This window comes from Nannobrachium achirus (assembly GCF_963921795.1).
Source record: "Nannobrachium achirus genome assembly, chromosome: 13".
Taxonomy (NCBI): Eukaryota; Metazoa; Chordata; class Actinopteri; order Myctophiformes; family Myctophidae; genus Nannobrachium; species Nannobrachium achirus.
The window spans coordinates 20,194,267-20,221,947 of NC_137833.1; the positions used below are offsets into that span (position 1 = coordinate 20,194,267).

At 45.6% G+C, this 27,681-nt stretch overlaps 1 protein-coding gene across 1 annotated transcript in view; it reads right to left on the bottom strand.

The window, feature by feature from the left end:
* The window catches only part of smoc2 (SPARC related modular calcium binding 2), a gene marked incomplete at both ends in the record, with an annotated part of 50,126 nt that overhangs the window by 11,318 nt on the left and 11,127 nt on the right, over window positions 1-27,681 (bottom strand). The window contains 7 exons of the mRNA XM_080740268.1: window positions 485-567; window positions 11,029-11,215; window positions 16,677-16,751; window positions 17,504-17,587; window positions 21,931-21,975; window positions 23,291-23,390; window positions 24,331-24,437. Coding sequence (XP_080596394.1) covers window positions 485-567; window positions 11,029-11,215; window positions 16,677-16,751; window positions 17,504-17,587; window positions 21,931-21,975; window positions 23,291-23,390; window positions 24,331-24,437 — 681 coding nt within the window. The remainder of the gene's footprint in view (window positions 1-484; window positions 568-11,028; window positions 11,216-16,676; window positions 16,752-17,503; window positions 17,588-21,930; window positions 21,976-23,290; window positions 23,391-24,330; window positions 24,438-27,681) is intronic.

Here is a 27,681-nt window from a genome sequence, read left to right on the forward strand (position 1 = left end):
GGCCCCCACCAACCCCAGTAATAATGGTGGTATAAGAGCAGCAACAACACTAGTATATCGTCGTTGTCAGGTGGAAACCTCGCATCTCCAAATGTGTACGTTCTTTTGCAAATTAAAGCCCTGCTTCATCATTCAAGGCCGTCTCACAAAAGTAGTGAAAACAGCAGATCTACAAGCACACAACGCCTCGCAAGATCGGCTTTTTTCACTAGTTTAAATCATTTTAAAAATGATAAATGCAAAACGAACGGTTTTGGACATACACGATTTTCACCCGACAACGACGATATCTGAACTGTCACTGCTACTGAGTAGCGGGAACGCCACCATCGTCCCCTGCAATGTTGTGGCCCTCGGCATGGTACCCTAGACATGATTCAGCCCTTGGGGAAAACTAATTGGGGAACCCTGGTGTAGAGGTTTCACCATATGTTCTTGATAGAAATTAAGAACTGAATGGTAGCCAAGTGTTGGGGAGACCTACCTTGGAGATGTCTGCTCCGGTAATGGTCTTTTGGTTTTGTAGGATGGGCCCTGGCATTGCCATCACACTTTGGCTGTTCATATCTGTGTCGGAGGACAGAGAAGCAACAGAACAATCCAAAGCAAAGCAGGTGATTATTTGGCATTGTTTGCAATGAATTAGATCAGACAGAGGAATCCCTGTGTGAAATCTGAGAAGAATCCTGTGTTTTCAATTTCCCCCGTGGAGTTAAATCTCAGGGATTAAAAGTATGTTCGGAGGCAAACTGCTCCAAAAAAAAAGCGAGCCAGGAATAGGAAGGTCGGTATTAACACACTGAGTAGACGGTAAAATCCAGTGTGTTGATTTAACCCGTAAGGGTCCAAGTTAAATTAACCCTCAGGAATTCACTGTCTAAGAAAGGGAGGGTGCATAATCATACAAGGCGGAAAAGAACGAGGGGTTGGGATACAGTAGGGCATTCACGAATAGTGATTTTTAGTATTCGAATTATTCGACCTCAAAGTATTCGAATAGTCGAATGTTTGACAGGACTGTCCAAACTGTCAAATATTAAAGCTATACTGTGTAAGTTGCTCAACTAGTGGTCTGTAGCAGTATAGCAAACCGCGGTCGCGTCTGCTTTTTTCGGCCGTTTTTCGGACCACCGCGTCCGCCTCGCCTCGCCGAGACGCATCCATAGAGGTCTTTCGTGTCCCTCTACGAGCAGCGGTTGGGGAGTTACATGCTAGACTTCTAGACCAGCGTAAACAAAGCTGTTGAAGCAAGCTATTTCCTGAAAAGACGCAAGATGCACTGTAATTGGCCGGTAGTGTATCATGTGTGTAGGATCTGCGATGTGATTGGCCAACGTATACACGTATACAGATGATGCAGATTACGTCATTTTGCCGCGAAATTCTACCCCCTCACGGCTCATAGAAAACATATAAAGAGAAGGCTTCAGAAGCTGAAAATAACGGAGTGGGTGTTCTAAAACTTTAGCAATTTAACAGTTAGGACAATTCTAAGATTTGTTTTATAAAAAAAGTTACATGGTATAACTTTAAGTAAGCAAGGAGTTCCGACAAGATGGCGACCGAGTAGGACGCGTTTGTTGAGCTCTGTGGAGGTGCATAGTTTTCACATTTTTTAAGCCCATTTTTTACTGCCTTTATAGTTCTTTTGAGACTTTAAACGCCCAAAACACTGGTGAGCGTCTGTTTTTGCAGTTGTTTCGTGTTTCATGCCGAATACGATTAACACGAGGTCGAGGAGTACCAGGTCTCCGACCGCAAACGCCGACAACATGGCCGGCGCAATGCAGGGCGACGCTGACGCTCCGGTTACAAAGAGCATGCTGCGCGAGGTCCTCAAGGAATCACTGAAAGAGTTTATGGATGGTTTTATTCAACCCATGATGCTTGGCTTGGAGAAGAAATTACTGAAGAAGATTGATGACTTCGGAAAGGAGCTGCGTCCTGCAGTCGCCACGCTGAACACGACCGTGGCTGAACAGGGGGAGGCCATTGAGAACTTTGGTTCCTCCATGGACAGTTTGCAGATGTGTATCACTGAATTGGAGAGAAGATGTGCTAATCTGGAGGAGAAGCTCGTCATAGCAGAAGACCGGAGTCGTAGGAACAACATAAGAGTGATTGGGATCTCTCCTGGGCTAGAAAAGGCTGACCCAGTGGCCTTTATCCAGTCTTTTTTGCAGAAAACATTCCCCGACGAGTTTCCCGACTCCCCCCCGGAGGTGGATCGTGCTCATCGGACCGGCAATCCACGTTCTGATAAGCCAAGGGCTTTCCTGGCAAGGATCCATTTTTTCCGGGTAAAGGAACGCATACTCCAGCTCTCCAGGAAAGCAGGCCAACTGACATACAATGGCAAAAAGGTGTATATTTTCCCCGACTGGTCTGCTGAAACATCAAAGAGAAGGGCAGCTTACGGGCCAGTAAAGGAATTCCTACGTTCCATCACCGCGGAAGGGGTTAAATACGGAATAAGGCACCCGAGCAAATTCTGGATAACCGTGGATGAGGCGACTTCTACTTTCAACTCACCCAAGGAAGCTCTGGCCTTTTGCAAGGATAAGTTCAAGACTCCAGGTGCTGCGGACGAGACTCTAGCTACGCAGGATGATGAGACGACAGTTACAGAGAACTAACTTTTACCAGGGACACTTTTGCTTTCGTGATCGCGTGCTTTCAAACACATTCTGCCGATGTGATATCCTTTTGCCTTTAATGGACTGTTGGTAAGCTGGCTGGGACTTTGGAGATGACTTTTACGCAGCGTCTTTCTTTCCTCACTCTCTCCTCCTCCTCCTCCCCAAAGGGTGAGTTGTTAATGTAAGCCTACTTATTGTTTTGGACTCATCATCTGACTTGACGTTGTGTTTTCAAGTGTTTCGTTTCATAATACCTATTTTATTTGTTTTATTTTTTAACAAGATCTGTAAGCAGATGGGTGTTACTCGTTTTAATTTAGGTTACCGCAAGGAGAGAGGATTTAGGGCTGCTAAAGCTATAAGCATAATTCACTGTCTTTTTTGTTTGAATATAATGGACATTGTTCTTGTTATTATTGTATTCCTTTTCTTTGCTCTTATTGAGCGTTGTGCTGCTTACTATATAGGTCTAGAGGGTTTTATCTCTCTCTGTTAGGCTTTGTCTAACGTGTTCCGTGTCGCGGTTTGGACGGAGCCTGCTCTCTCTATCGTCTTCCCTCTATGTCTCTCTATCTATCTCGGCTTTCCCTCTCTCTCTCTCTCTCTCTCTCTCTCTCTCTCTCTGGCTCTCTCTCTCGCTGTGTGTGTGTGTGTGTGTGTGTGTGTGTGTGTGTGTCTTTCTCTCTCTCTCTCTCTCTCTCTCTCTCTCTCTTTCTGTTAGGTAATGGCGGCTATGTTGGTTGTTAGTTTATGGTTCGTTTATGCCGCCTAAAACGCTACTTTTTCGGGTAGGAGGGCGAGACTGGGCTTTGGCCTTTGTATTGAGTAATGTAGCCTACTGTTTAAGGTGAAACAGATATAAATAATATGGTCTAAATTGTGAAGGCTCCGCGGTTCCAGAGACCACTCGCTCTCCCGCCCTTTCTCTATGTCTCTCTACCTATCTCTGCTTCTCCTCTCTCTCTCTCTCTCTCTCTCTCTCTCTCTCTCTCTCCCTGGCTCATTGACTCGTTCTTTTTTTTTCCTTTTTTTTCTAATCTCAATAGCTGGCGGATGTACGATCTCGTGGCGCGTTGGCTCTACGTGCTTGTGGATCCGCTGTCTGGGGGGGGGGGGGGGGGTAGTTATTTACCTACTTTACTTGTTAAAATGTTAATTTACTTGTTAAAATGTTAATTTCTTGATGGGGGGAGAGGGGAGCTCTGTATTGGGATATTTATTTTGTAGTCGTGATTGGGTAGGTTCACTGTTTGAAGTATGGTAGTTTACTGTTTAAGACGGAAACAGACTTAACTAATATGATTGACATTTATCTAAGTTTGCACTGGCCTTTTGGGCATGTACAGGGAGCTGTATATGGCGCAGTATGCATTATGTGTGCTGTGTTGTATATGGTTTCCTGATCATACATAACTGTGTTTTATGTAAATACTTATGTATACAGACTTTTCTTTTCTTTCCTTTTTTTCCCCCTTCTAATTAGTAATTGTGGTTTGTATGCATGGATGCATGGGGGGGCTGTATGTGGCGCAGTATGCATTAACACTGTGTGTGCTTTGCTGCATATGGCCCCCCGGATGTGCTTTTAATTTCTATTTCTAACTACATATGTAAGTGCATATATTTTTATATCATATACACTGATTTCCTTTTTTATTTATTTTTATTATTAATATTATATTAGTGCCTTGTCGTGGTGACAGCCTTATTTCCACTTATCTGTCACAAGTGTTTGGTTATTTGCATTAGCGTGGCTTATAGGGCTTTATCACATTCTAAGTGGGCCTAATGCTGGACTGATTATTATTATTACAGTTGTTATAGTCCCCTCAATTTTTTTTTTTTCCCTTTATTCTTTTCTTTTTTCTCTCCCCCTTCTTTACTAGAAATGTTAACATACCATTCTCATTTATTTAAGTGATATGAAGTGGGGAGATTGATCATAATTTGAGCTGATGGAATGTTTGAGAGCTATTCAGCCACAAGAAGGCACTTTTTTGTTGTTGTTGTTTTTACTTTGGTGATCTGTTATATATTTACATAACCACCAGAGGGCAATGTATGGTTACTTTTGGGCAGTTACTTGTTTGCACTCTCTGACAGAGTGAAATGAAGGTTGACTAATAGGTTGATGGGGTGGGGAACTGTTTTTGTGCACTCTGATGCTAATGGGGTTTTCCCCCTCAAGCTTCAATGTTATGTGTTTTTTTATGTTCGTTTGATGTTGCTTTTTCCTTTCTGTTCCTTTTGGGGTTGTTTTGTTTTTCTGTTGGGAAGGTTTGTTGTGAGGGACCAACTAGGAAATTCTAAAATGTTCTACTGTGCTTGCTGTGCGTATGGTTTGAACCACAATTATGACAGAATATAAATTTCTAAGTTTCAATGTAAGGGGAGCGAATATACCGCATAAGCGAACCAGCATTTTGGGGGTTTTGCGATCTAAATCAATTGACTTTGCATTTATACAGGAGTCTCATCTTTTAAAAGAGCATTCCAACCGATTGGCTAATAAACATTATCGTGTTTTAGCCTTTTCAGCTGCTTCTTCCAAAACCAAGGGAGTAGCCATATTGGCTAGACGTAACCTTAGGTTGGATTCTTTGGGTGATTGGTCTGACAGTGACGGGAGGATAGCTGTTGCTAAAATCCGCTTGGAGGGTAAAATGCTAGCACTAGTCTCTGTGTATGCTCCAAATGTTTTAGACAAAGAGTTTTACAAATTACTAACTAAAACCTTATTGGAACTGACGGATTTCAAAATCATTGTTGGTGCTGACTTCAATGCAACATGGCAACATAACCTAGATAGATCCACTGGGGTAGAAAGCAGAGAACAAGCACTAGCGTCTGCAGAACTACGTGCTTGGGCAAACTCAACTGGCTTACTCGACATCTGGCGTTTAATGAACCCAACGGTTAGAGATTTTTCTTTTCTGTCGGGTAGGCATGCTTCATTCTCTAGGATCGATTACGTTTTTGCCCCTGTTAGCTTGTTTCATAAAATTGCCAAGGTAGAGTTGCTCCCAATGTCACTCTCGGATCACAAGGCGGTGCTGTGTGTTGCTTCACTGAAACAGGTTATAGATAGAGCTCCTAGATGGCGGTTTAACACCACACTGCTGCGCGATGCGGCATTTGTAGCTCAGTTTCAAACTGGTTTGCGTGAATTTATAAATATCAATACAGGCTCAGTTGAGGATCCCAGAATTCTTTGGGATGCAATTAAAGGCTTTATCAGGAGTAATACAACCCTCTATGCGTCCACTCAGAGAAAATTAAGGTCAGCCAAACTGGTGGAATTGGAATCTCGGTTTTCTACTTTGGATAATTCTCTCCAAAATAACTTTGATGTTAGTACAGCAACTCAGAGGGAGCTAGTTAAGAAAGAAATTAACTCCATTCTCAAGCGCCGCTCAGAATTTCAAATGAAACGCACAAGGCAAAACTACTATTTTAATAGTGCAAGACCCAGTCACTTACTGGCTTTACGTCTTAGATCCAATGAGCATTTTGCTGATATTGTTAGTGTCAAATCAACAACGGGAGCCATGGTTACAGAACCCAAAGAGGTCAATGCCACGTTTCGTGCTTTTTATGATGAGCTCTACACCTCCGAGGTCATTCACGATGATGCAGTATGCAATAATTTTTTATCCAACATACAGTTACCAACCCTTAGCGAGGCGGATGCGGAAGCCTTAGATAGACCGCTCCATCTGGCGGAATTACAGGAAGCTGTGCTCGCAATGCGTAGGGGCAAGTCGCCTGGTTTGGATGGGATACCCCCTGAACTTTATGCCATCTTTTGGGAAGATCTAGGTCAGCTGATGCTAGACATGTTTCGATATGCAATTGAAAGTGGCTCTTTCTCCAGGGATGTGAATGTAGCTATTATATCATTATTGTTGAAGAAGAACAAGGATCCCACAGATTGCGCAAGCTATAGACCGCTTTCACTTTTGAATTCTGATCTAAAAGTTTTTGCTAAGGTGCTTGCGCGTCGCTTGCAGGGTTTTATGACCACCTTAGTACACTGTGATCAGACAGGTTTCATAGGAACTAGACTAGCCTCTGATAATGCTAGACGACTATTGCATATCATCGATAGGGCTAAGGAGCTGAGGACCCCCGCCGCAGTGTTGTCGCTCGATGCGTTGAAGGCATTTGATCGTCTGGAATGGTCTTACCTGTGGGCTGTACTAGATAAAATGGGATTTGGTGCTTCATTCATACATTTTGTTAAAGTACTTTATTCTAATCCGTCAGCGATGGTCCTAACCGGTAAGATCTGTTCGCCGCTATTCACGATTGGCAGATCTTCGAGGCAGGGTTGTCCCCTTAGTCCTCTCCTTTTCGCACTTTCACTCGAACCCTTGGCTCAGACAGTGCGTCAGTCTGCAGATATTACTCCTGTTTCGATTAACAACACACAGCATCGCATTTCCCTATATGCTGACGATATTCTACTGTTCATTGAGAATGCACCACAGTCAATTACTCATGTCCTTCAAATCTTTGATCAGTTCAGTTCCATTTCCGGCTACAAAATTAATTGGACGAAGTCAGCCCTTCTACCTCTAAATGATCAGATGAGATCTGCTATCCTGCCGCCCATAATCCCAGTAGTAAGCCAATTCAAATATCTTGGCATAGATATTTTCCCCTCTCTTCAGGCTATTGTTAAGAACAACTATGGTGACACTCTAAATAAGATTTGTCTTGATTTAGATAGATGGTCATCTTTGCCCAACTCTCTCCAAGCTCGAGTTTCAATCATAAAGATGAATGTTCTTCCTAGGGTTAACTTTGTAAGCTCTATGCTCCCTTTGCCACCACCGCCGCAATACTGGAATAAGCTTCACTCTTCGATATCTAAGTTTGTGTGGAAAGGGAAACGCCCTCGTCTTAAACTTTCTCTATTACAGCGTGCTAGAGATGATGGCGGCCTTTCATTGCCCAACTTTAAATTTTATTATTGGGCCTTCACGCTCCGCCCCCTTTTAAATTGGTTTAACCCAGCAAATAAGGTTTCTTGGAGAGAGCTTGAGGAGAGTTTAGTGCAGCCTGTTGAATTGAGAGATCTTATCTATTCAAACATAACTACACATCAATGCAAAGTTCGCTTTGGACCTATCATTTCTCATTTAGTGGCAGTATGGAGAGCAGCTGAAAAGATGTGTAAGATTGATTGTAAATGGAACTTATTTTCCCCAGTGTTCAATAATCAAAGACTTTTAATCGAGGATCGCCCCATTCGCTTTCCAAGGTGGAGGGCTAAGGGGATTCGTACATTAGGGGACTTATTTGATAGAAATGGTTTACGACCTTTTCGAGATTTGTGTGACATCTTCAATCTGCCTGGAAATACCCTTTTTTTCTACTTCCAACTGAGATTGTCCATGAGGACCTATGGGGTCCCATGGCAAGCTCCCCTTAGATTGCACCCCTTCCATGAGTTTATCTGTGATGGTAACAGAACAAGAGGTTTGGTTTCCACCCTCTATGGTTTTTTATTAGACTGTAGTTATGGGCCCCTATCTGTTGATACTGTTTGGAGGAATGATGTACCAAATTTGGACCCTGACTTTTGTTGGGACACAGTGTGGTCTAACATTAGGCTATCTTCTAGAAATCCAGACCATCAACAAATTCATTTAAATTTTGTTCATCGGACTTATTTAACTCCCCGCAGACTATGTGCTATGAGGATTTTGAATAATCCCAACTGCACTCTCTGCGCCTCAAATAGTATTGGTACCTTCCTTCACATGGTTTGGGAATGCCCAAATGTGTCGTCATTCTGGAATATGGTTGCCTCAAAACTTTCAACTATTTTTAGTATTAATATCATATCTTCTCCTTCTTTATTTTTATTAAATGACGTCTCACAGTTGCAACTAAACAATATACGCAAGCGCATCTTCTTTGCTGGATTAACGGCGGCGAAGAAGATGGTAGCTACGCGGTGGAAACCTCCTCATACGTTAACGTTTCGCCAGTGGGCCTTAACCTTTCTAGATATAGTATATTTAGAGCAGTCGATAGCAAGGTTACACGGAGCAAAAGAAGAAAACATTAATATGTGGTCGGACATTGCAGATAAGCTTAAGGCTATGATTCAAGAAATCACTATATAGTGGTAACAGCCTAGCACAGGCATGCACTATTGTACATTCCGTGTTGGTCCGGGGAAAGGGGGTGGGTGGGTTTTCTTTTCCTTTTCTTGTTTTGCTATTGTTTGTGTTTGTCTGTTAATTGCATTTTTCTTTTGATTAATGTTTTACTTTTTCTTGTTCTATTCATATGTATGTCTCTAATTTTATGTTATGGAAAATAAAAATAATTGATAACAAAAAAAAAAACTTTAAGTAAGCAAGAGGCGAACATTGTGAAAATAGCCGATCTACATGCTCACAGCGCCTCGCAACACGAGGCGTTGTGAGCATGTAGATCTGCTATTTTCATAATATTTATCTGCGGAACCGAGTCACATTAAATGTAATAACTACAATTCCAAGTGCTTGTCAGGGTGGGGGTCCCCAATTCAAATATGTTTATTTTGGGGGTCACGGCCTAAAAAGGTTTGAGAACCCCTGGTATAGAGCATTAACAAATTCATCCACCAGGGGCATTAACAACAACTTCCTATCTCGCCAAGCTTTAGAAACTATATATTTTTTAAAGAGAAAACAATAAAATAAATTAAAATAAGCGAATAGTCGACTTCGGTGAACAACGTCGAATAGTGACTTTAATATTCGAATATTTGGTGAATGAGAATGCCCTAGGATAGAGACAGACAGACAGACAGACAGGGGAGCGTGGGACACAGGGAAGCTTTCATGGCCCCCCTCTGAGAGCCAGCGGAGCCCTGATTGCTGCCGGGCAACCGGGCCAAGAGCTGCGGGCCGGCACAAGGGGTGAGAAGGGGGGAAAATCCACGATTACATACTGTATGTGTGCTAATGCGCTGTCTGGCAGTCTGCCTGGGGCCGTGATAATCTGATACCCAGCTCTCAATAAAACTGTACCCACACACACACACACACACACACACACACACACACACACACACACACACACACACACACACACACACACACACTCACACACACACACACACACACACACACACACAGGTGCCCCCCACTCCGCCCGCCCGGATGACCCTTGCCCTGCCACTCACGCTCCCACCGAGTCGCTCTGTGGCATTCGCCATGTATGCCGCTGGATGTCAGATTTATTGTTTCATTGGATTGTTTGGAAAATAAAACAAATTGTAGTATAATCCTGTGGTGAGTTTATTATGCGACTTCTGGTAGACGGCGTGCATCATTTTTATTTTATACATAAAAATGTCCATTTGTCTTTTTTAACATTTTCCACATTTATGTTTAAAACAAATCATGATTCTGTCCATTTTTAATAGCTTGTATTCATGATTATTGTGCAGTTAACAGATTGTTGACAGTATTGACATTGGTTCTCAGTTAATAAGGTATGTTTATAAATGGCAGTGCTAAGGCCACCTGTGCCTCGTACATGTTTAAAATAAAAGCATGGATATATTAATCTGTCTGTTATTTTTAATAGCTTAGTATTGAATGCACAATAACCTACGAGGTAGGGGGTCCCTGCTCCATCTCCCCATCAGTTTGGGGGTCCCTGGCCTGAAAACGTTGAAGACCCCTGTTTTAGAGTGTAGATTGGGGTCCCAGAGATAAAGAAAAAAGAAAAAAGAAAATGGTATAAAATGAGGGTCCGAGGCCTAATGCATATGAAACATGGGGGTCCTTGAAATGCAATAGATTGAGAATTACTCCAGAAGCAGTGGTGGGAAAAGTACTCAATTTTTTTACTTCAGTAAAAGTATCAATACTGCAATGTAGAAATACTCTGTTAGGCTGCACCTACACCAAAGTAGCCTACCTATGAGAGTGGATTCCCCATTCTGCCAATGTATTTCAATGAGAATGGAGTGTTTTCACGCCAGTAGAGGATTTCTGCAAAAAATGCTCCATTCTCATTGAAATGCATTGGAGGAATGGGGAATCCAATTTCATAGGTACTTTGGTGTGGGTGCAACCTTACAAGTAAAAGTCTGGAATTCAAAATGTACTTGAGTAAAAGCACAAAAGCATTGGCAAAATGTACTTAAAAGTACCAAAAGTAAAAACACTCAAGTATGCAGAATGTCCGATTTCATGTTTTCAAATGTACAAACATCTTTTGAAAATAGCACATCTAGTTTCACACAAGTAAAAGTATTGGAAATACTCAAGTAAAGTACAAATACCTCAACATTGTACACAAGCACACTAGGCCTACTTAAGTACATGTACTTAAGTTACTTTTCCACCACTGCTCCAGAAGATGTAATGTCTTTCACCTGGTGGAGGTGCCGGGGATGGGCCGGCCGGTGTCCACCAGCACACACCAGCAGTAGCCGGTGGAGGGGTGGCACTGCACCGGCTTGTAGAGCCCTCCGTGGGCGCAGTCTGGGACGAACACCGCCTCGTTCTTGTGCTGCCTGGCCTCCTCCTGGGCAGACTGCTGCTCCTGGTCGCATGAGGACGCTGCAGAGGGGACATAGAGAGAGGAACATGAGGACACTGCAGAGGGGACATAGAGAGGAACATGAGGACACTGCAGAGGGACATAGAGAGGACATGAGGACACTGCAGAGGGGACATAGAGAGGACATGAGGACACTGCAGAGGGGACATAGAGAGGAACATGAGGACGCTGCAGAGGGGACATAGAGAGGACATGAGGACACTGCAGAGGGGACATAGAGAGGACATGAGGACACTGCAGAGGGGACATAGAGAGGACATGAGGACGCTGCAGAGGGGACATAGAGAGGACATGAGGACACTGCAGAGGGGACATAGAGAGGACATGAGGACACTGCAGAGGGGACATAGAGAGGACATGAGGACACTGCAGAGGGGACATAGAGAGGAACATGAGGACGCTGCAGAGGGGACATAGAGAGGACATGAGGACACTGCAGAGGGGACATAGAGAGGAACATGAGGACGCTGCAGAGGGGACATAGAGAGGACATGAGGACACTGCAGAGGGGACATAGAGAGGAACATGAGGACGCTGCAGAGGGGACATAGAGAGGACATGAGGACACTGCAGAGGGGACATAGAGAGGACATGAGGACGCTGCAGAGGGGACATAGAGAGGAACATGAGGACGCTGCAGAGGGGACATAGAGGGGACATAGAGAGGACATGAGGACGCTGCAGAGGGGACATAGAGAGGAACATGAGGACGCTGCAGAGGGGACATAGAGAGGACATGAGGACACTGCAGTGCAGAGGGGACAGAGAGAGGACATGAGGATGCTGCAGAGAGGACATAGAGAGGAACATGAGGACGCTGCAGAGGGGACAGAGAGAGGACATGAGGACACTGCAGAGGGGACATATAGAGAGGACATGAGGACGCTGCAGAGTGAGTGGAGGCGGGAGAGTGTTTTTTGCAGGTCTTTCAGTCTGAGTTTATCAAAAAAGGACCTTGGTTAAGCATCGTTGGTCCAACCGGTTTAACATTCACCAGGTTAGCATTCACCAGCGTCGGCAGGTTAGCATTCACCAGCGTTAGTTTTACTGAGGTTAGTGTAAGGGTTAAGTTAAGGTCAGGTTTAGGTGTATCTCTATCCCCGTCCCCCCGTCTTTCGGCACCTCCACGCAGCCAATCACAAGCTTCGGCTGCCTGACCCAGTTGCCTTTTTGATACCCCCGGACTGAAAGTCCTGCAAAAAACATTCTCCCGAGTGGAGACGACCAGTGGATGCGTTACAATCAGTGGTGGAAAAAGTAATCACGTGTTTTACTTCAGGGAGAATTCCGCTCTCACACCAAAGTATGGTTGCTGGCAGATAAACTCTTTTTGTGCGAGGCTGACTAAAAACGCAGAGAGCGGCGCGCATTCTGTCCCAAACCTGTCACTTACTTCCAGGACCCTCCCCATTCCGCCTTCGACACACCCGAATGGACAGAGGAGGAAAACCGGAGAATTTATCTGCTCCAGCATAAATGCCAGGTCTCTGCGGGCACACAGAAACCTCTACTGGCAGGAAACCGCTCCATTCCAATTGAAATAGTATACAGTAAGTATCAATACTGCAATATAGAAATACTGTATCAAAAAGTCTGACGTGCATCGAGGACCTTCCTAGGAAGGCGCTCGGGGGCATCCGTACTAGATGCCCGAACCACCTAAGCTGACTCCTTTCCAAGTGAAGGAGCAGCGGTTCAACTCCAAGTCTCTCTCGGGTGACTGAACTTCTCACCCTATCTCTAAGGGAGATACCAGCCACCTGTCTGAGGAAACCCATTTCGGACGCTTGCACCCGCGAGCTTATACTTTCGGTCATGACCCACACTTCATGACCATAGGTGAGAGTAGGAACGAAGATTGCTCGGTAGACAGAGAGCTTTGTCTTCCGGCTCAACTCTTTTTGCTTCACCACAGTGCGATTTAGCGACTGCAAAGGAGGCCTATCGGGGTATGTTATCCCAAGGGACTCCAGAGGCAGTTGCACGGTACCAACAGGCCTGAAGGGCAGCAGCAACAGCTGTGTCTGAGGCTAAGCAGCGGGTGTGGGAGGAGTTCGGGGAGTACATGGAGAAGGACTTTCGGGTGGCACCAAAGTTGTTCTGGAAGACCATACGACACCTCAGGAGGGGAAAGTGGTGGTTCCACTTTTCAAAAAGGGGGACCAGAGGGTGTGTGCCAATTACAGAGGTATCACATTGCTCAGCCTCCCCGGGAAAGTTTACGACAAGGTTCTCGAGGCGGAGAAGGTATAAGGCTATGTGAGCTAAGGGTTGCTTCACTGCTTTTTGCGGATGACGTGGTCCTGATGGCACCATCGGTCCGAGACCTTCAGCTCTCACTGGACCGGTTTGCAGCCGAGTGTACAGCGGCCGGAATGAGGATCAGCATCTCTAAATCTGAGTCCATGGTTCTCAGCAGGAAACCGATGGATTGTGCAGTCCAAGTAGGGAATGAGGCTTTACTCCAGGTGAAGGAGTTTAAGTAAAGTACAAATACCTAAAAATTGTACAGTACTTAAGTAAATGTATATACCACCACAGCGTACGATTGCGCGCGCACACACACACACACACACACACACACACACACACACACACACACACACACACACACACACACACACACACACACACACACACACACACACACACACACACACACACACACACACATGCTACCCACATGTGGAGACACATACATACATGTTGAACGTACGCCACATATGCATGCCCTAAATAGACGCATGCATGTGTGGGTGGGTGGGTGGGCACGCACAGCACACACATGCACACATTTTCACAGACACGTGCGCATGCATGCTGCCATGCCGTGGGTCAGCCCTGCAAAGATAGAATTCACTTTAGGTGGTCTGGTTTGCATGTCTCTGCAGAGAGATACACTACACACACATAACCATCCTCCATCCCAACTACCCCCCCATGTGCAGGGGTGTCGCACCAAATTCTGGGCCCTGGGTACAAGGTTTCACTGCGGGCCCCCCATGAATGTTAACTATTGAAAAATAGCAGATATACAAGCTCACAGCGTGGCACCGAGAGCAGCGCTGCAAGCTTGTAGATCTGCTATTTTTGAAAAATTGTGAAAATGTGTGCAAGAAACCCATGTTTCCATGCATGTCAGTGATGCTCAAACTTTTTCATGTGAAGGACCCCAAAAATGACCCCGAGAAGCAAAATTTGAGTTACAAATGTTCGCTTAAGAAATACATATATTCAAAGATTTGCGCACATTTTCACGACTTTTCAAAAATAGCAGATCTACAAGCTCGCAGCGCGGCACACGGTGCTAAAACAGATCCCTAGTTATTCATTTCTCTGCATCGTCACACAGACTTCCCAGCGCTGACGCTGACCCATACGCCTTCTCCTCAAACCCACAACATCCCCAACATCTCTTGAACCCCCATGGGGTCTTTGAGGGGGTTCCAGGGGGTCCCCCCAGCCAAATGTGTCATCATAGCATTAAAATCTGTTCAACCGCTTTAATACTAAGATATCTTTGAAACATTTTTAATAACACAAATCTTATTGGACAAATGCATATTAATTTGGGGGTCCTTGACATGAAAAGGTTTGAGAAGCACTTGTCTTGGAGGACGAGACGGTAAAGGTTGGGGTTCACACAAGAGGAGAATCCTGAGTGTTCATTTAACTGGGAGAGTGCACACATGGCATCCAAAGGGGTCCATTTGTACACTCTCTCCAAAGTTGAATGTACAGGCAGGATTGTACTGTAAAGGAGGTCTGGAGGGGGAGTGCCTGGAGACAGTGTGTGTAGACTGCTTTATCAGCCCCCCGTGGCACTGTTTACGCACATTAACGGCCTAATGACTAAGCATGGCTCCCTATGCCCCAAGTTAAGTAAATATTTGGACTCTGAACTGCCCTCTGTTGATGTGACTGACAGAGAGAGAAAGAGAGAAGACAAAGGAGGTGGTCAGCCTCTCTCTCTCTGTCCCTCTCTCACACGCACGCACGCACGCACGCACGCACGCACGCACGCACGCACGCACGCACGCACGCACGCACGCACGCACGCACGCACACACACACACACACACACACACACGCACACGCGCACACACGCACACACGCACACAACCACAGGCTGAGTGCAAAGTGCCAGGGATCTATATGTTTACACATTGAAAGTTCCCAGAGAACAATGATGCTTGATGATCCCTTCTTCCCTCTCTTACACTTGTGTACAGAGAATACCATTGTCTGAGAGTGGAGTAAAGATGGCTTCCCGGAGAGGCCCTCACCAGGATCCAATCAGAGCCCTTTGAGCCGCGGCGCGCCTCCCTCCGCGCTGCCACACGGCTCTCCAGCGGAGCTTTGAGCTTTAAGACTCCACCGCCTGCCAAGATCGAAGCTGATCTGGGCGGGCCCGCTGGGGGCTTTCATCGCCCCTGTCTCCCCCGTTTTTTTCTTCTTTTTTCACAACACCCGCCCCCCCCGGGCTCGGAAGCAACAGTGGGATTATGGGTATCCCTTTTCTTTGTTTATTTTCATTAGAGATCCCTGCCCACACGAAAGAGCCCAAATGAAATGCGTCCCCGCTTTCTCGACTGGGCTCTCTTTGCTCCAGTTCCTCTGTAAGCGCCCCCTTTGTTGGGGAGGGGGGTTGTTAATCGAAAAAACTCGTCCCAATACCGTACATGTGAGCGCTGGTAATCAAAACCATCAACACAGTGCTTTGCTGGCTTTTTTCTTTTACTGGGTATAAATTATGTTGATGGGATCTACACACATTTACAAACACACATGCACACACAAACCGCTATCTCATCTCAACACTGGCTCCAAAATAGCATTGTTTTATGAAATATGCAATATTTTTCCCCGAAGAGGTGACGAGAGGAAAGAGGCAATTGATTCAATCCATGCAATTAGAGTGTGTGTGTGTGTGCGTGCGTGCACGCTTGCGTGTGTGTGCATGTGCGTGCGTGCGTTTAAGATTAGCAGGCAGACAAATGGAAGATGCTGAGTGTGTGCCATGTGCTGATAATTACAGCACTGCTACAAAGTGAAGAACCGCAGATAGATTCAGATCCTCAAAGCCTCGCGTTATGCCAACACCAAGATGTATTGGTTTCACAACCCACCATCTGTCCTTAAGAAACAGGAATGGCCTGACTAAACTATGATTGCTCACAGAAGAAGGAAGGGGAAAAAAAAGACGAAGGAGTGTGCTTTTAGTTAAGGTTAGCGAATTCCCGGCTGCCCTTGTTTAACCACATGAACCCTAGTTTCCCTATTCTGGGGGGGGGGGGGGGGCGAGCTTGTAGATCGGCTATATTCACCAAATAGATTTGGTGTAGAGGGGGAAAAAAGGATGGTGCCAACTGCCAAGTAATAGAACCCTGGGGGTCCCCGGTCAAAGAAGTGTCGGATTTAAGTGGTTAAAAGAAAAAAAAGAGAAAAGAAAAAACTCACATTGTACTCTGGTTCTGTTGTTCTGTCGGCTGCGGACTTGCTCTGTCCATAGGGTGGGATATTGGGAAATCATATCTGAAAGGAATCACAGTTTTATTGGTTTCAGTGGGAAACACATTCGGGGCACGGTCACACCAACGTTTAATTCTGCCTATGAGGGCGAATTCTGCCAATGCCTTTCAACGGGAACAGACAACAGAGCGGTTTGCTGCCATTCGGGTATTTCTGCCAAAAAAATGCTGTTCCCATTCAAGAGCATTGACAGAATCCGCCCTCATAGGCAGAATTAAACTTGTGTGTGACTGTGCCCTCATACTGTACATCTAACCCTAAATACTCTGCATAGGTTTTCCATTGGCTACATGTAGAGTGTAAATGTGACCGCTGATTTTGAAGGTATAAAAACCACCTTGTGGAAAAGCATATGATGCTGAAATCAGCAATTAAATGCAATTCATACAACAGGTAGTTTGAGCCGAGCAATCCCATTGGCCAGAAGATGCTTTGCAGCTGCCTATAATGCTATCCTATAGCAATACTGCCAGTGGAGTAGCCACTGATTTTTCTTGATGTCTCGCAATTTTCTTTCTCTTATTTACCCTCCTTTGAATAAAACTTCTCAGTCAGTGCCTATGGCTTGCTAACCACTATATAAAACCCCTAATGCCCATAAGAGGACGTTCTTCACTGTGATTATGGGCACTTTGGTGGCACCTCATACCTATTGCATCACTCTAATAACCATCATTGTGGTTAAGAACATCTTCTCGGCTGTCATTGCGATAATAGATGACTTGGTTGGAATGGCCTCTTGGACAAGCACTCACCTTCCTCATCTACGGCGGGCTGTGGTTCCACCACAAGGCCGGCGGACTCATCTGCATTTAGAATGGAGAATATTTGCAAGGAGACTACAATTACGAGAGTAAGGTAGACTTATGAACAAGCATACATGTGGGATTTTGCACATTGCCCGGCAAGGAGGGATTGGGGGGGGGGGGGGGGACAGACTGGGTCAGAAAGAGGAATACAGGAAAACTCAACCTAAAACAAACTTGACCTCATTTGCCCGACCGCTTGTTTCCCAACGAGTCTGTGGCCTTATGCAGATAGACCAGAATCTAATCTTTGCTTCTGGGGGTCCCTGGAACAAAATATTTTGCGATAGGGGTCCATCCGTGGAACAATATATTTTGAGATGGGGGTCGGCGGGCAAAAACAAATTTTGGGGGTCTTTAACCACTGATAGGCACATTCTACAAATGTCTTCTAAATCCTAACAGTTTTCTGAAAAAAAGAAAAGAAATAGAAATCGCTAAATATTTAGTTCCAGGGACCCCCAGAAGCAAAGATTTGATTTTGGTCTATTCTGCATCTAGCTTAAGGCCACTGACCCATTGGGAAACGTGCGGTCGTGCGAATGAGGTCAAGTTTGTTTTAGGTTGAGTTTTCCTGTTACCAGAAAGAGGGGGAAGTGGGTTGAAGACTAAAGGAGGAAGAAAGTGAGAGGGAAAGAGGTACTATAGGGGGAAGATCACAGTGTCTGGAGTGGCTGCACAGTAGGTTAATGTAAGTATAGTGGTCATAGATCCCCATACGTTCACTTGAGAGAAGGAAAAACAAATGGTTTACATAAGATGCTGATGGAAGAAAACATGAATGAGTTAGTTTACCACAGGAAAGTCATAGGTGAACATTTTTCAAAAATATAGCCGGATAGAAGAACATAGCAAAAACGGCAGATCTTCAAGCTCAAGATGCACTGTGAGCTTGTAGATAAGCTATTTTCTCTATTTGTCATACAAATAAGTATATCGTTGCTGTCGGGCAGAAACCTTGCATCTCCAAGTTTCAAATTTGTACGTTTTTTTTCTGCAAAGCAAAGCCCTGCTTCATCATACAAGGCCGTCGCACAAAAGTAGTGAAAACAGCAGATCAGCAGATCGTCTGTTTTCACTAGTTTAAATCATTTTCAAAATGATAAATACAAAACAAACGGTTTTGGAGATACAAGGTTTTCACCCGACAACGACGATATAGAGCTCAAGTGGTTAAGCTGAATGAACAGAGGAGAGGGTCATGTGTCATTATTATTCCCTGTCCGTCCGGTCTATAACAGTGGTTCTCAACCTGTGGGAACGTGAGGCCATGACAACGAGAGGAGGCGTGCGACGGCCGACGGACTGTGGAACGCAACATGCAGGCAGCGCACATAATGTTTGAGATGTACCAATTAACAGTGGCAGCAGGGCTGGGGCACAGTCCGTGTTTATTTGGTCTCTGTTTGTTTGTTTGATTTGTGGTGAGAGGGAGAGAGGGGCTGGAGGGCCCGCGGGCCGCTTTACTGTACAAACCCACGGCCGCAGGTGTGGTTAACCTCAGCGAGGGTCAAACAGTCTGCTCACAGATCCCTTAATGCACTTATTCAAGGCGTCACTGGAGACCCTGCTGAGTGGTTCCACAAACAGGGATTAAAAAAAACGTAGCCCTGAACTAAAGTCTTCGTCTTTCCAGCGCAAAACCGCCATCAAGAAGCCAGGGCTAATTTAATTTAACGTAATACGTGTTTGTGATGCCAGCCATTTATCTGCTCAAACCACCTCCCTTAGGAAAATACATAAACACACACATGCACCGCCCAATGCCACTGACTCACAGTGAATTCTCGAGTCTTGTCATTTATTTTTGAACTCATGGAAATGCCATCTAAAAAAAAAGGGATATTTATGACGTACCGCTAATGGTCAATCTTTGCCCCTGTGGGATTTTTACATGGCTTTAACACCTCTTTAAACATCTGCCAGGAAGCCGTCACGCTATTTGTGGTCGCACTAGTATTTAGCTGCTTGCACTGTCATTCTTCAGTTCAAAATGTTTCCAAAATGCCACTGAATCCACCAAGACTGACACTTGGAAAAGCCTGCAGTGCAGTGGAGATGAGCTCTGTGTGTTCGATGACGTGACGAGATCCTGCTGACAGGAGGACACACCTAGGAGAGATGAGTATGGTCTACTGAGCCACAGCATCAGTGCAATCACTGTGTATTTGCAGGCAGGGGCGTCACAGGGGGGGGGGGGGGGGGGAGTGGGACTGAGTTACTAGGGCCCAAGGTGGAGGGGCCTTAATTATTTTATGCTTTAGCTATTGGAAAATAGCAGATATACAAGCTCACAGCACGGCACTGATTGCCATGCTGCGAGCTTGTAGATCTGCTATTTTTGAAAAGGTGTGAAAATGTGTGCAAATCTTTGAATCTATGTGCTTTTTAAGCAAACATTTGTAACTCAAATTTTGCTTCTGGGGGGGGTCCCTGGAACTAAATATTTTGAGATGGGGGTCCATGGCCAAATACATATAATTTTGGGGGTCCTTCACATGAAAAGGTTTGAGCACCACTAATCCCACATTTTCACAATTTTTCAAAATAGCAGATCTACAAGCTCGAGCTTGTATATCTGCTGTTTTTCGATATTGTAAAAGCACAAAATAATGCGTTCCCAGTCTAAATGGGTCCGTCAAACCCCCTAGCCCATATGAAGAACATTCATGGGGGGGCCCCACAGTGGATCTTGTACCCAGGGCCCAGAATTTGGTGTGACACCCCTGTGTGCAGGACTGCTGGGACACACCACACATGTACAGTTGATTTTGCCTTTCACCACACTATTTATCCAAGCAGCTCAGATTGAACCACAAGCCCTGCCATGCACCCCCCCCCCCCCCCCCCCCCCCCCCGCTCATCTCTCTCTCTTTCTTACTTCCACTACCCTTCCCTCTCCATCTCTTTTGAGTGTTGGACACAAAATGTTGCATTCCCAGTTGATCTATGTGTAACGAGCTGGCAAGGCTCAGGCAAACTTCTAAAACCCGAGTTTGTTTACAGTGAGGGAGGAGCCGACATGAATGTCACACAGAGAGAAGTAACCCAAATGTCGCAAACATACCACACACAAACAAACACATACATAGTACATACACACAAACACACACACACACACACACACACACACACACACACACACACACACACACACACACACACACACACACACACACACACACACACACGCTCAGATCCACAGAACCGCACGAGGCCTGGAATTAATCGGAACCTCCCAAATCACTCTGCTCTGTAAAAGATGAGGGCATGGTACAGTTATTGGACCAGCACGCCGGTAGAGCTTAGTGATTCTATAGCCAGAAGTCAGAGGACAGTCACTCATCCATGGCTCATGGCTGAGAGACAGTGGAGTGGGGTGGGGTGGGAGAAAGTGACAGACACAGTGTGGAATAGAACAGAATGAACGTTAGCGCTTCCTCGTATCTGAAAACAATTTCCCGCTGCAAGAGAGATGTGGTGAAAAAAAGAAAGATTTGTGTCAGAGAATGAGTGTGTGTGACAAATGAAGCGTCCTTTGACTGTGATGCCTTAATTTAGGCTCCATCATGTGACAGTAGACGTGCGTCGGTCGAAAATAGCACATCTACAAGCAGCCCACGACACGTTGCAGATGTAACGCGCTGGGAGCCGTGGATTGTCGTGATCTTGTACAGTAGATTGTCAAATTTGTTTTGTCGATCCTGTGAGCTTGTAAATCTGCTGTTTTCGGTGACACATACACAGCCGGCAAAGTATAAATCAGGCTTACGGGCTTCAGAACAAGAAGCAGTGTGTGTGTGTGTGTGTGTGTGTGTGTGTGCGCGTGTGTGTGTGTGTGTGTGTGTGTGTGTGTGTGTGTGTGTGTGTGTGTGTGTGTGTGTGTGTGTGTGTGTGTGTGTGTGTGTGTGTGTGTGTGTAAATGCTCTGAATCATATCCAGTAACTGTTTTTCATATCAACCCCCGGGGCTGCTCTTTCTCTCTCAATTGACAAAATATTGGAGCGGCAAGCCTTAACAGGTGAGCCACACTGCTCTCCATACACGTTCACCACCAACACAGGTGCAAGCAAACACAGACAGGCAGGCATACGAATGCGCGTGCATACGCATGTGCATCGGGCACGACTGCATGTAGGCACATGTGCATGCACACACACACTCCCACACGCCCGCCACGCACACAAACACACAGACTCAGGCACGCACACACACACACACACACACACACACACACACACACACACACACACACACACACACACACACACACACACACACACACACACACACACACACACACACACACACACACACACACACACGCACACAGATGTACAGTATTGCAGACAGATACTTTTTTTCAAAGTGCTCACCTGCTTTTCCTGGTTCCCTTGTGCTAGATCTCTCCTGTTTTGAACCTACAGAGTGGTGTTTAGGTGTTAGTGGTTACAGTTAGTGGACATTTTACCCCAGCACATTTACATTATCATAATTAATTAGACAAGATTACTCAAATTTGCACTGCGCTGCTGTGAGAATAATTTGTGAGAATAACATCGCTCACACAGCAAAGCTAGCAAAGAGGACCCCAGGGAAGAATATGTCACTGTTGTATTGCATTTTCTGTTACGTACGTGAACAGTTATTTATTCTATTTCTGTAGCAAACTAGATAGCAAACAGCTTCCAAGTCAGTCTCACAGTTACACAGAGTGGGACATGTGGCATTGGTTATTTGATTGTTTGGCAGACACCGGTCTCTCTACGCTCACATTCCTCAACGTTTAACCACTTGAATCCCAGCATCCATATACTGTATATTGTGGGGGAAACGTTAGCCAAAAATAGCAGATCTACAAGCGTTGTGATGCGTTGTGGGCTTGTAGATCAGCTGTTTTTTTGGCAAAGAGATTTAGAGCAGACAGGGAAAAAGAGGTCCAAGTACAGAGCCAGCTCTGGTTCCGTTTCACTAAATCTTGAGGGTTTAAGCGAACATTTGTAACTCAAATCTTTCTTTCTCAGGGGTCCCTGGAACAAGATATTTTGAGGTGGGGGTCCGCGGTCAAATATATATAATTCTGAGGGTCTTTGACATGAAAAGGTTTGAGCACCACTGATGTGCAGAATTGTAGAATCGGGTTAAGTGGTTAAAACGATGTTGCTCAACTCAGCGAGAGGGATTTTCTACTGGGCTTTATTTACATCACGGCCCAGATGCCTTGAGCAACACGGTCTCCCAGGGCCACTTGCTGACCAATTTCCCACAGGGCAACGGATTATGTACCCCACAAATATGAACATCCGAAGGAATGTGTGACCGACCGGTCACTGCAGTGAATTTGCCCTATCATCCTTGCTCAACAAAAACTTCAATAAAGCATGCTGTTCATGCACACAAGCACGCAGTAAAATCCTGTGTTAAAGTAACTCTGAGAGTGTAACTTAAGGTGTGTGAGCATACATTTGTGCACTCTCTGAGTTACAAATGGATACATTATGAATGAGGATTTTGCTGTGCATATTATATAGTATCTCTACTATGATAAAATTAAAATAATAGTATGTTGAATTAGGTGTATATTTGCTTTGTAATACATAACATTCTCAGTTAAAGAATAACAATAAAACTATGACTACGACTATGATGAATAATATACATGACACAGAGACAGATAAGCTAGATATACTATTGACATCAGTTTCCCAATACCAATTAACAAGAGGTTGTGCCTACCTTGGCACCGAGGTTTTTTATTGGCCACTGCTGAGCCACTGATTGGGCGACCATTGGGCGTAACACACCAGCAGTATCCAGTGTAGCTGTGGCACTGCACCTGATAGACAAAAACACAGAACACAATATCTATGCATAAATTCACAGAATCTCTGCATGTCTGCCTGTTTGCCTGTCTCGGGCCGATTAACCGATTGACCCAAATAACTGTGGAGGTATGCAGTGCCGAGTGGCATGTGGTTGGACAATGGTTTCAGAGAACTGCCAAAACACTGATGTCTGTTTATGCCTGTCCATGCGGTCTGTGGAGGATGCCCCAAAAGCGAGTACTCTGACAACAACGGGTACAACAAGTATTGCATAGCCGGGTGGGGCATGCATTCACAACTTGCATCGTTCCCGAAATACTCTGTCCCCAAGTAGGCTGTCTAGTTTGACAATAGCATAACATATTATCTGAAGTATTAATATTTATCTTGGGCTGCCAGCTGAGTGGGTAGAGAGCTTCTACGCCTGGCTCATCCAGTATACGTGTCAAAGTGTCCCTGAGCGAGACAATAGCGAGTTTAAGCTCGCTACGGCAACGGCAGATGACAACGGTAATCGGAAATGATCCGTGCTCGATAGATAAACCTGCAGAACGCCGCGGCCGCCTCTACTACGGCAGAAGGTCCCTTCCCACGTAGCGCCTACTCAGTCTGCTGCGTGTACGCGTCGCCATGGGAACCAAAGCGTTCAGTGAAAGGGGTGGGAACCCGTCGCCGCCGAGGCTTTGCTTAACCATTTTGATCGCTACGGCGATTACGTCATAGCAGCTGTAGTCCGCCTGGCGTTGCCGTATTGACAACCATCTAGCTTAAACTCGCTATTTAACCCCTGACAGCTCCCCCTGTGTGCTCATCTGAGCAGCCTTCAGCTGGGCAAAGCCAGAAAGGGCAGAAAATACTCCCCATAGCTGTCGTGTAACCTCGGTGTACGTATTACGGTTGTGTGTAAGGGATATATTCCAAACAGAAAGAGTGATGGTGTGTTTGTGTTACCTCACTGTATGTTCCGTCAGGGTTGCACACAGGCACAAAGACCTGAGGGAAGAGCTTCTTGGCCTGCTGCTCGGTGTACTTCTTCTCTGCCACACATCTGGATGTGTCTGAGGAGGAGCACAAATCACTCAGAATCTCAGCAACTCAATAATAGCAATAATCTAACCCAGTGGTTTTCAACCTTTTTCACACCAAGGTCCATTATTTATTTGGAATTTCTACAGTCTCTACAGTACGGTATGTATAAGGGTTACCAACTCTACATCATTTAGCTGGCTGACCACCTGAAACCCCTCAAGAACCATTGGTGGTCCCCGGACCACTGGTTGAAAACCACTGATGTAAATATAACCCAAATTCATTATGTTACATTGAAGAAAGAAGACAGTGGCTCAGGGGTTAGCGCTGCCGCCCTCACAGCAGGAAGGTCCATGGGTTCAAACCCTGGACTGTGTGTAGCGGATGTGTGATATTCTCACATGGGGTTTCTCCCACACCAAAAGACACACAAGGCACTGGCCTTGGAGCCAGTCCCTGGGCGCTGCTCAGTGGCCGCCCCACTGCTTATTACAGTCAGGACGGGTCAAATGCAACGAACGACATTTCCCCCACTGGGAACAATAAAGTCTAACCTAACAATAAACTAACTTCAGGTCAGACAGACAGAGACGCTGGATTTGAAGGAGCAGCGAAATGAAAAGAAAGGAGGGGAAAAATAGGCAGCCAGCGAAAAGGGACAGAGAGACAGAAGGGAAACAATTCAAGACTGATCGGAAGCGGCGGATGCTTCTGTGGCTGGGAATAGAACCAACACCCCAGTCTTATTAGGAGCAAATCAGTCAAGGCCGCGCCGTGCAGCCCACTGGCCAAGTGGTAAATCCATTACTGTGCTGCGAGGCAGCTCGCACTCTCCTGGAGAACATTCCACTCATCCAAGGAAAGGGCTGATGCACGGGGAAAACCGCCTGGGCTGGGACCTGACCTAAAGGAACCCACAGGCACAGAGAGAGTCCCCGGAATCCACTTTGAGAAACACTGCTCTAAGGCAGTGGTTCTCAAACTTTTTCATGCCAAGGACCCCCAAATTGACACTTATTAGCCTGCGGACCCCCATTTGAAAAGATATGCGAGCGACCCCCATAAGAGAAGATATTTACGGCTCTAGCACAGTGATTCTCAACCATTTTGATTTCAAAGACCCCCAGTTTGACATGCATTAGGCTACGGACCCCCATTTAATGGCATTTCTATCTCTGAGACCCCAATTTATTTGATTAAATCAATGTTAATTTAACTCAGAGTGTACAAATAGAATGGACCCTAGTAGAGAGTCCATTTGTACACTCTCTGAGTTACAGACCCATAAGGGTTGATTTGGTTCTTAACTATCATGTACATATACCAGTAAGACTCCCTAATCGGGAGATAAGCGACCGCCAGGTCGCAGCGTGATTTTAGGGCAAAATGTGTAGGAGCAGTGTCCAAAAATGTGTTTGAAAAAATCGGCCAGATGGTGGCGCTATATGGGACAGATCCATGTTGATGACATGAGTGTAGACATACTGTGTACTGATTTGTGTGATTTTAGGGCAAAATCTGTAGGAGCAGTGTTCAAATTTTTTTTTTGAAAAAATCGGCCGGATGGTGGCGCTATATGGGACAGATCCATGTTGATGACATGAGTGTAGACATACTGTGTACCAATTTGCGTGATTTTAGGGCAAAATCTGTAGGAGCAGTGTCCAAAAATGTGTTTGAAAAAATGCAGTGACGGGGGTCCTCCACTAGGGGCATCCATTCTGGAGCACCAGGAGTTGGTGGTCCCCAGGAATTCCCCGTGAACAGCCCCGTTTGGGTGGTCATTTGGTCATTTTTGCACTTTTTGGCGGCGGTGGAAGGGGGTCCCTGGGGGTCCCTGGAGCTCCGGGGGTCCCTGGTGGGGTGGAGGTTGTGGATTGGCAGGCAAGGAGTGTGTGTGCAAAGTTTGGCATGGATTGGGGTAACGGTGGCGGAGATATGAGTTGGGGAAAAGTGTGACATGACGGACAGACTGACAGACTGACTGACAGACAGCCGGTGGAGGTTTTGGTAGTAACTGCGACCTGACGGTCGCAACTAGTAAGAAGCCTCAGGGCGAAAAACGACCAGAGGTCGCGCCATGTCTTGGCCATCTGGCCAGTGATGTATATCGGACCAGTTACCCATATATGGAGACCCCTGTTACCCATATATGGAGATCCATGGAGACATACAGAGATCTCCATATATGGGCATAAAATGGACGCAGACAGACAGATACAGATATCTCCATATATGGGCATATATATATTGAGTCTGTGAGGTCAGATGTAGAATTTTCTTTCAGTTATTGCTAATTATACCATTCTGATGAGTCTGAGTCACAGTGATGTGGCACAGAGTCACAGTGATGTGGACATCAGGGATCTCCATATATGGGCATAAAAGGGATTTGTTCCCCTGGCATCACAGGGTTCTCCATATCTCCATATATGGGCATAAAAGGGATTTGTTCCCCCTGGCATCACAGGGATCTCTCTAACAGGGCATCATTAATATTGATGACATCAGGGAACTCCATATATGGGCATAAAAGGGATTCTGTTAGTGTGACATCACAGTGAAGCCAGAGCGTGATGTCGGAGCGGCAAACCCATTCTGTTAGAGTGGTTCCCCTGACATCACAGTGACATCAGAGCATGATGTCAGAGCAGCAAACCCATAGACTGTAAAAATGTGTACACGTCTACACAGAGGGACGCGGATAAGTTGTGACATTTCTCACAGTAAACTGTGACCTTCGGTCGCAAATAAAAGTGGGTCAGGCACTTTTCACCTCCTCATAGCTGAGGCTTTCTTTCTTTCCTCCCATTGCGTCTCCCGTGGCCATGGATCATCTTCACTGTCCAGATCCGCTTGCTCCGCATCACTTGTGCCACACCGCAAGCCAGCTGTGCAACCTCTCAGGAGATGGTGGACAGCGATGGGGACACTTGACGGTAACTTCGAGAGGCAACGTTCTTAGCTGTGACGCTTAATATGCCTGTCTGGCTGGCACGGGCCAAATCAAATTAAAACAATGACTCATGGTCGGTTAAAAATAGAAATAAAAAAATTCACCAGTCTGGTGGTGAGGAGGCTCTGTGTCGCTGGCGTTAGCCCGCGGTATAATGTCCATTAGAGTCAGGCGGGGAATGCATTGCTGGTTTCTCTCAGTCTAATATACGCATGCGTGTGTGTGTGTGTGTGTGTGTGTGTGTGTGTGTGTGTGTGTGTGTGTGTGTGTGTGTGTGTGTGTGTGTGTGTGTGTGTGTGAGTGAGTGTGTGTGTGTG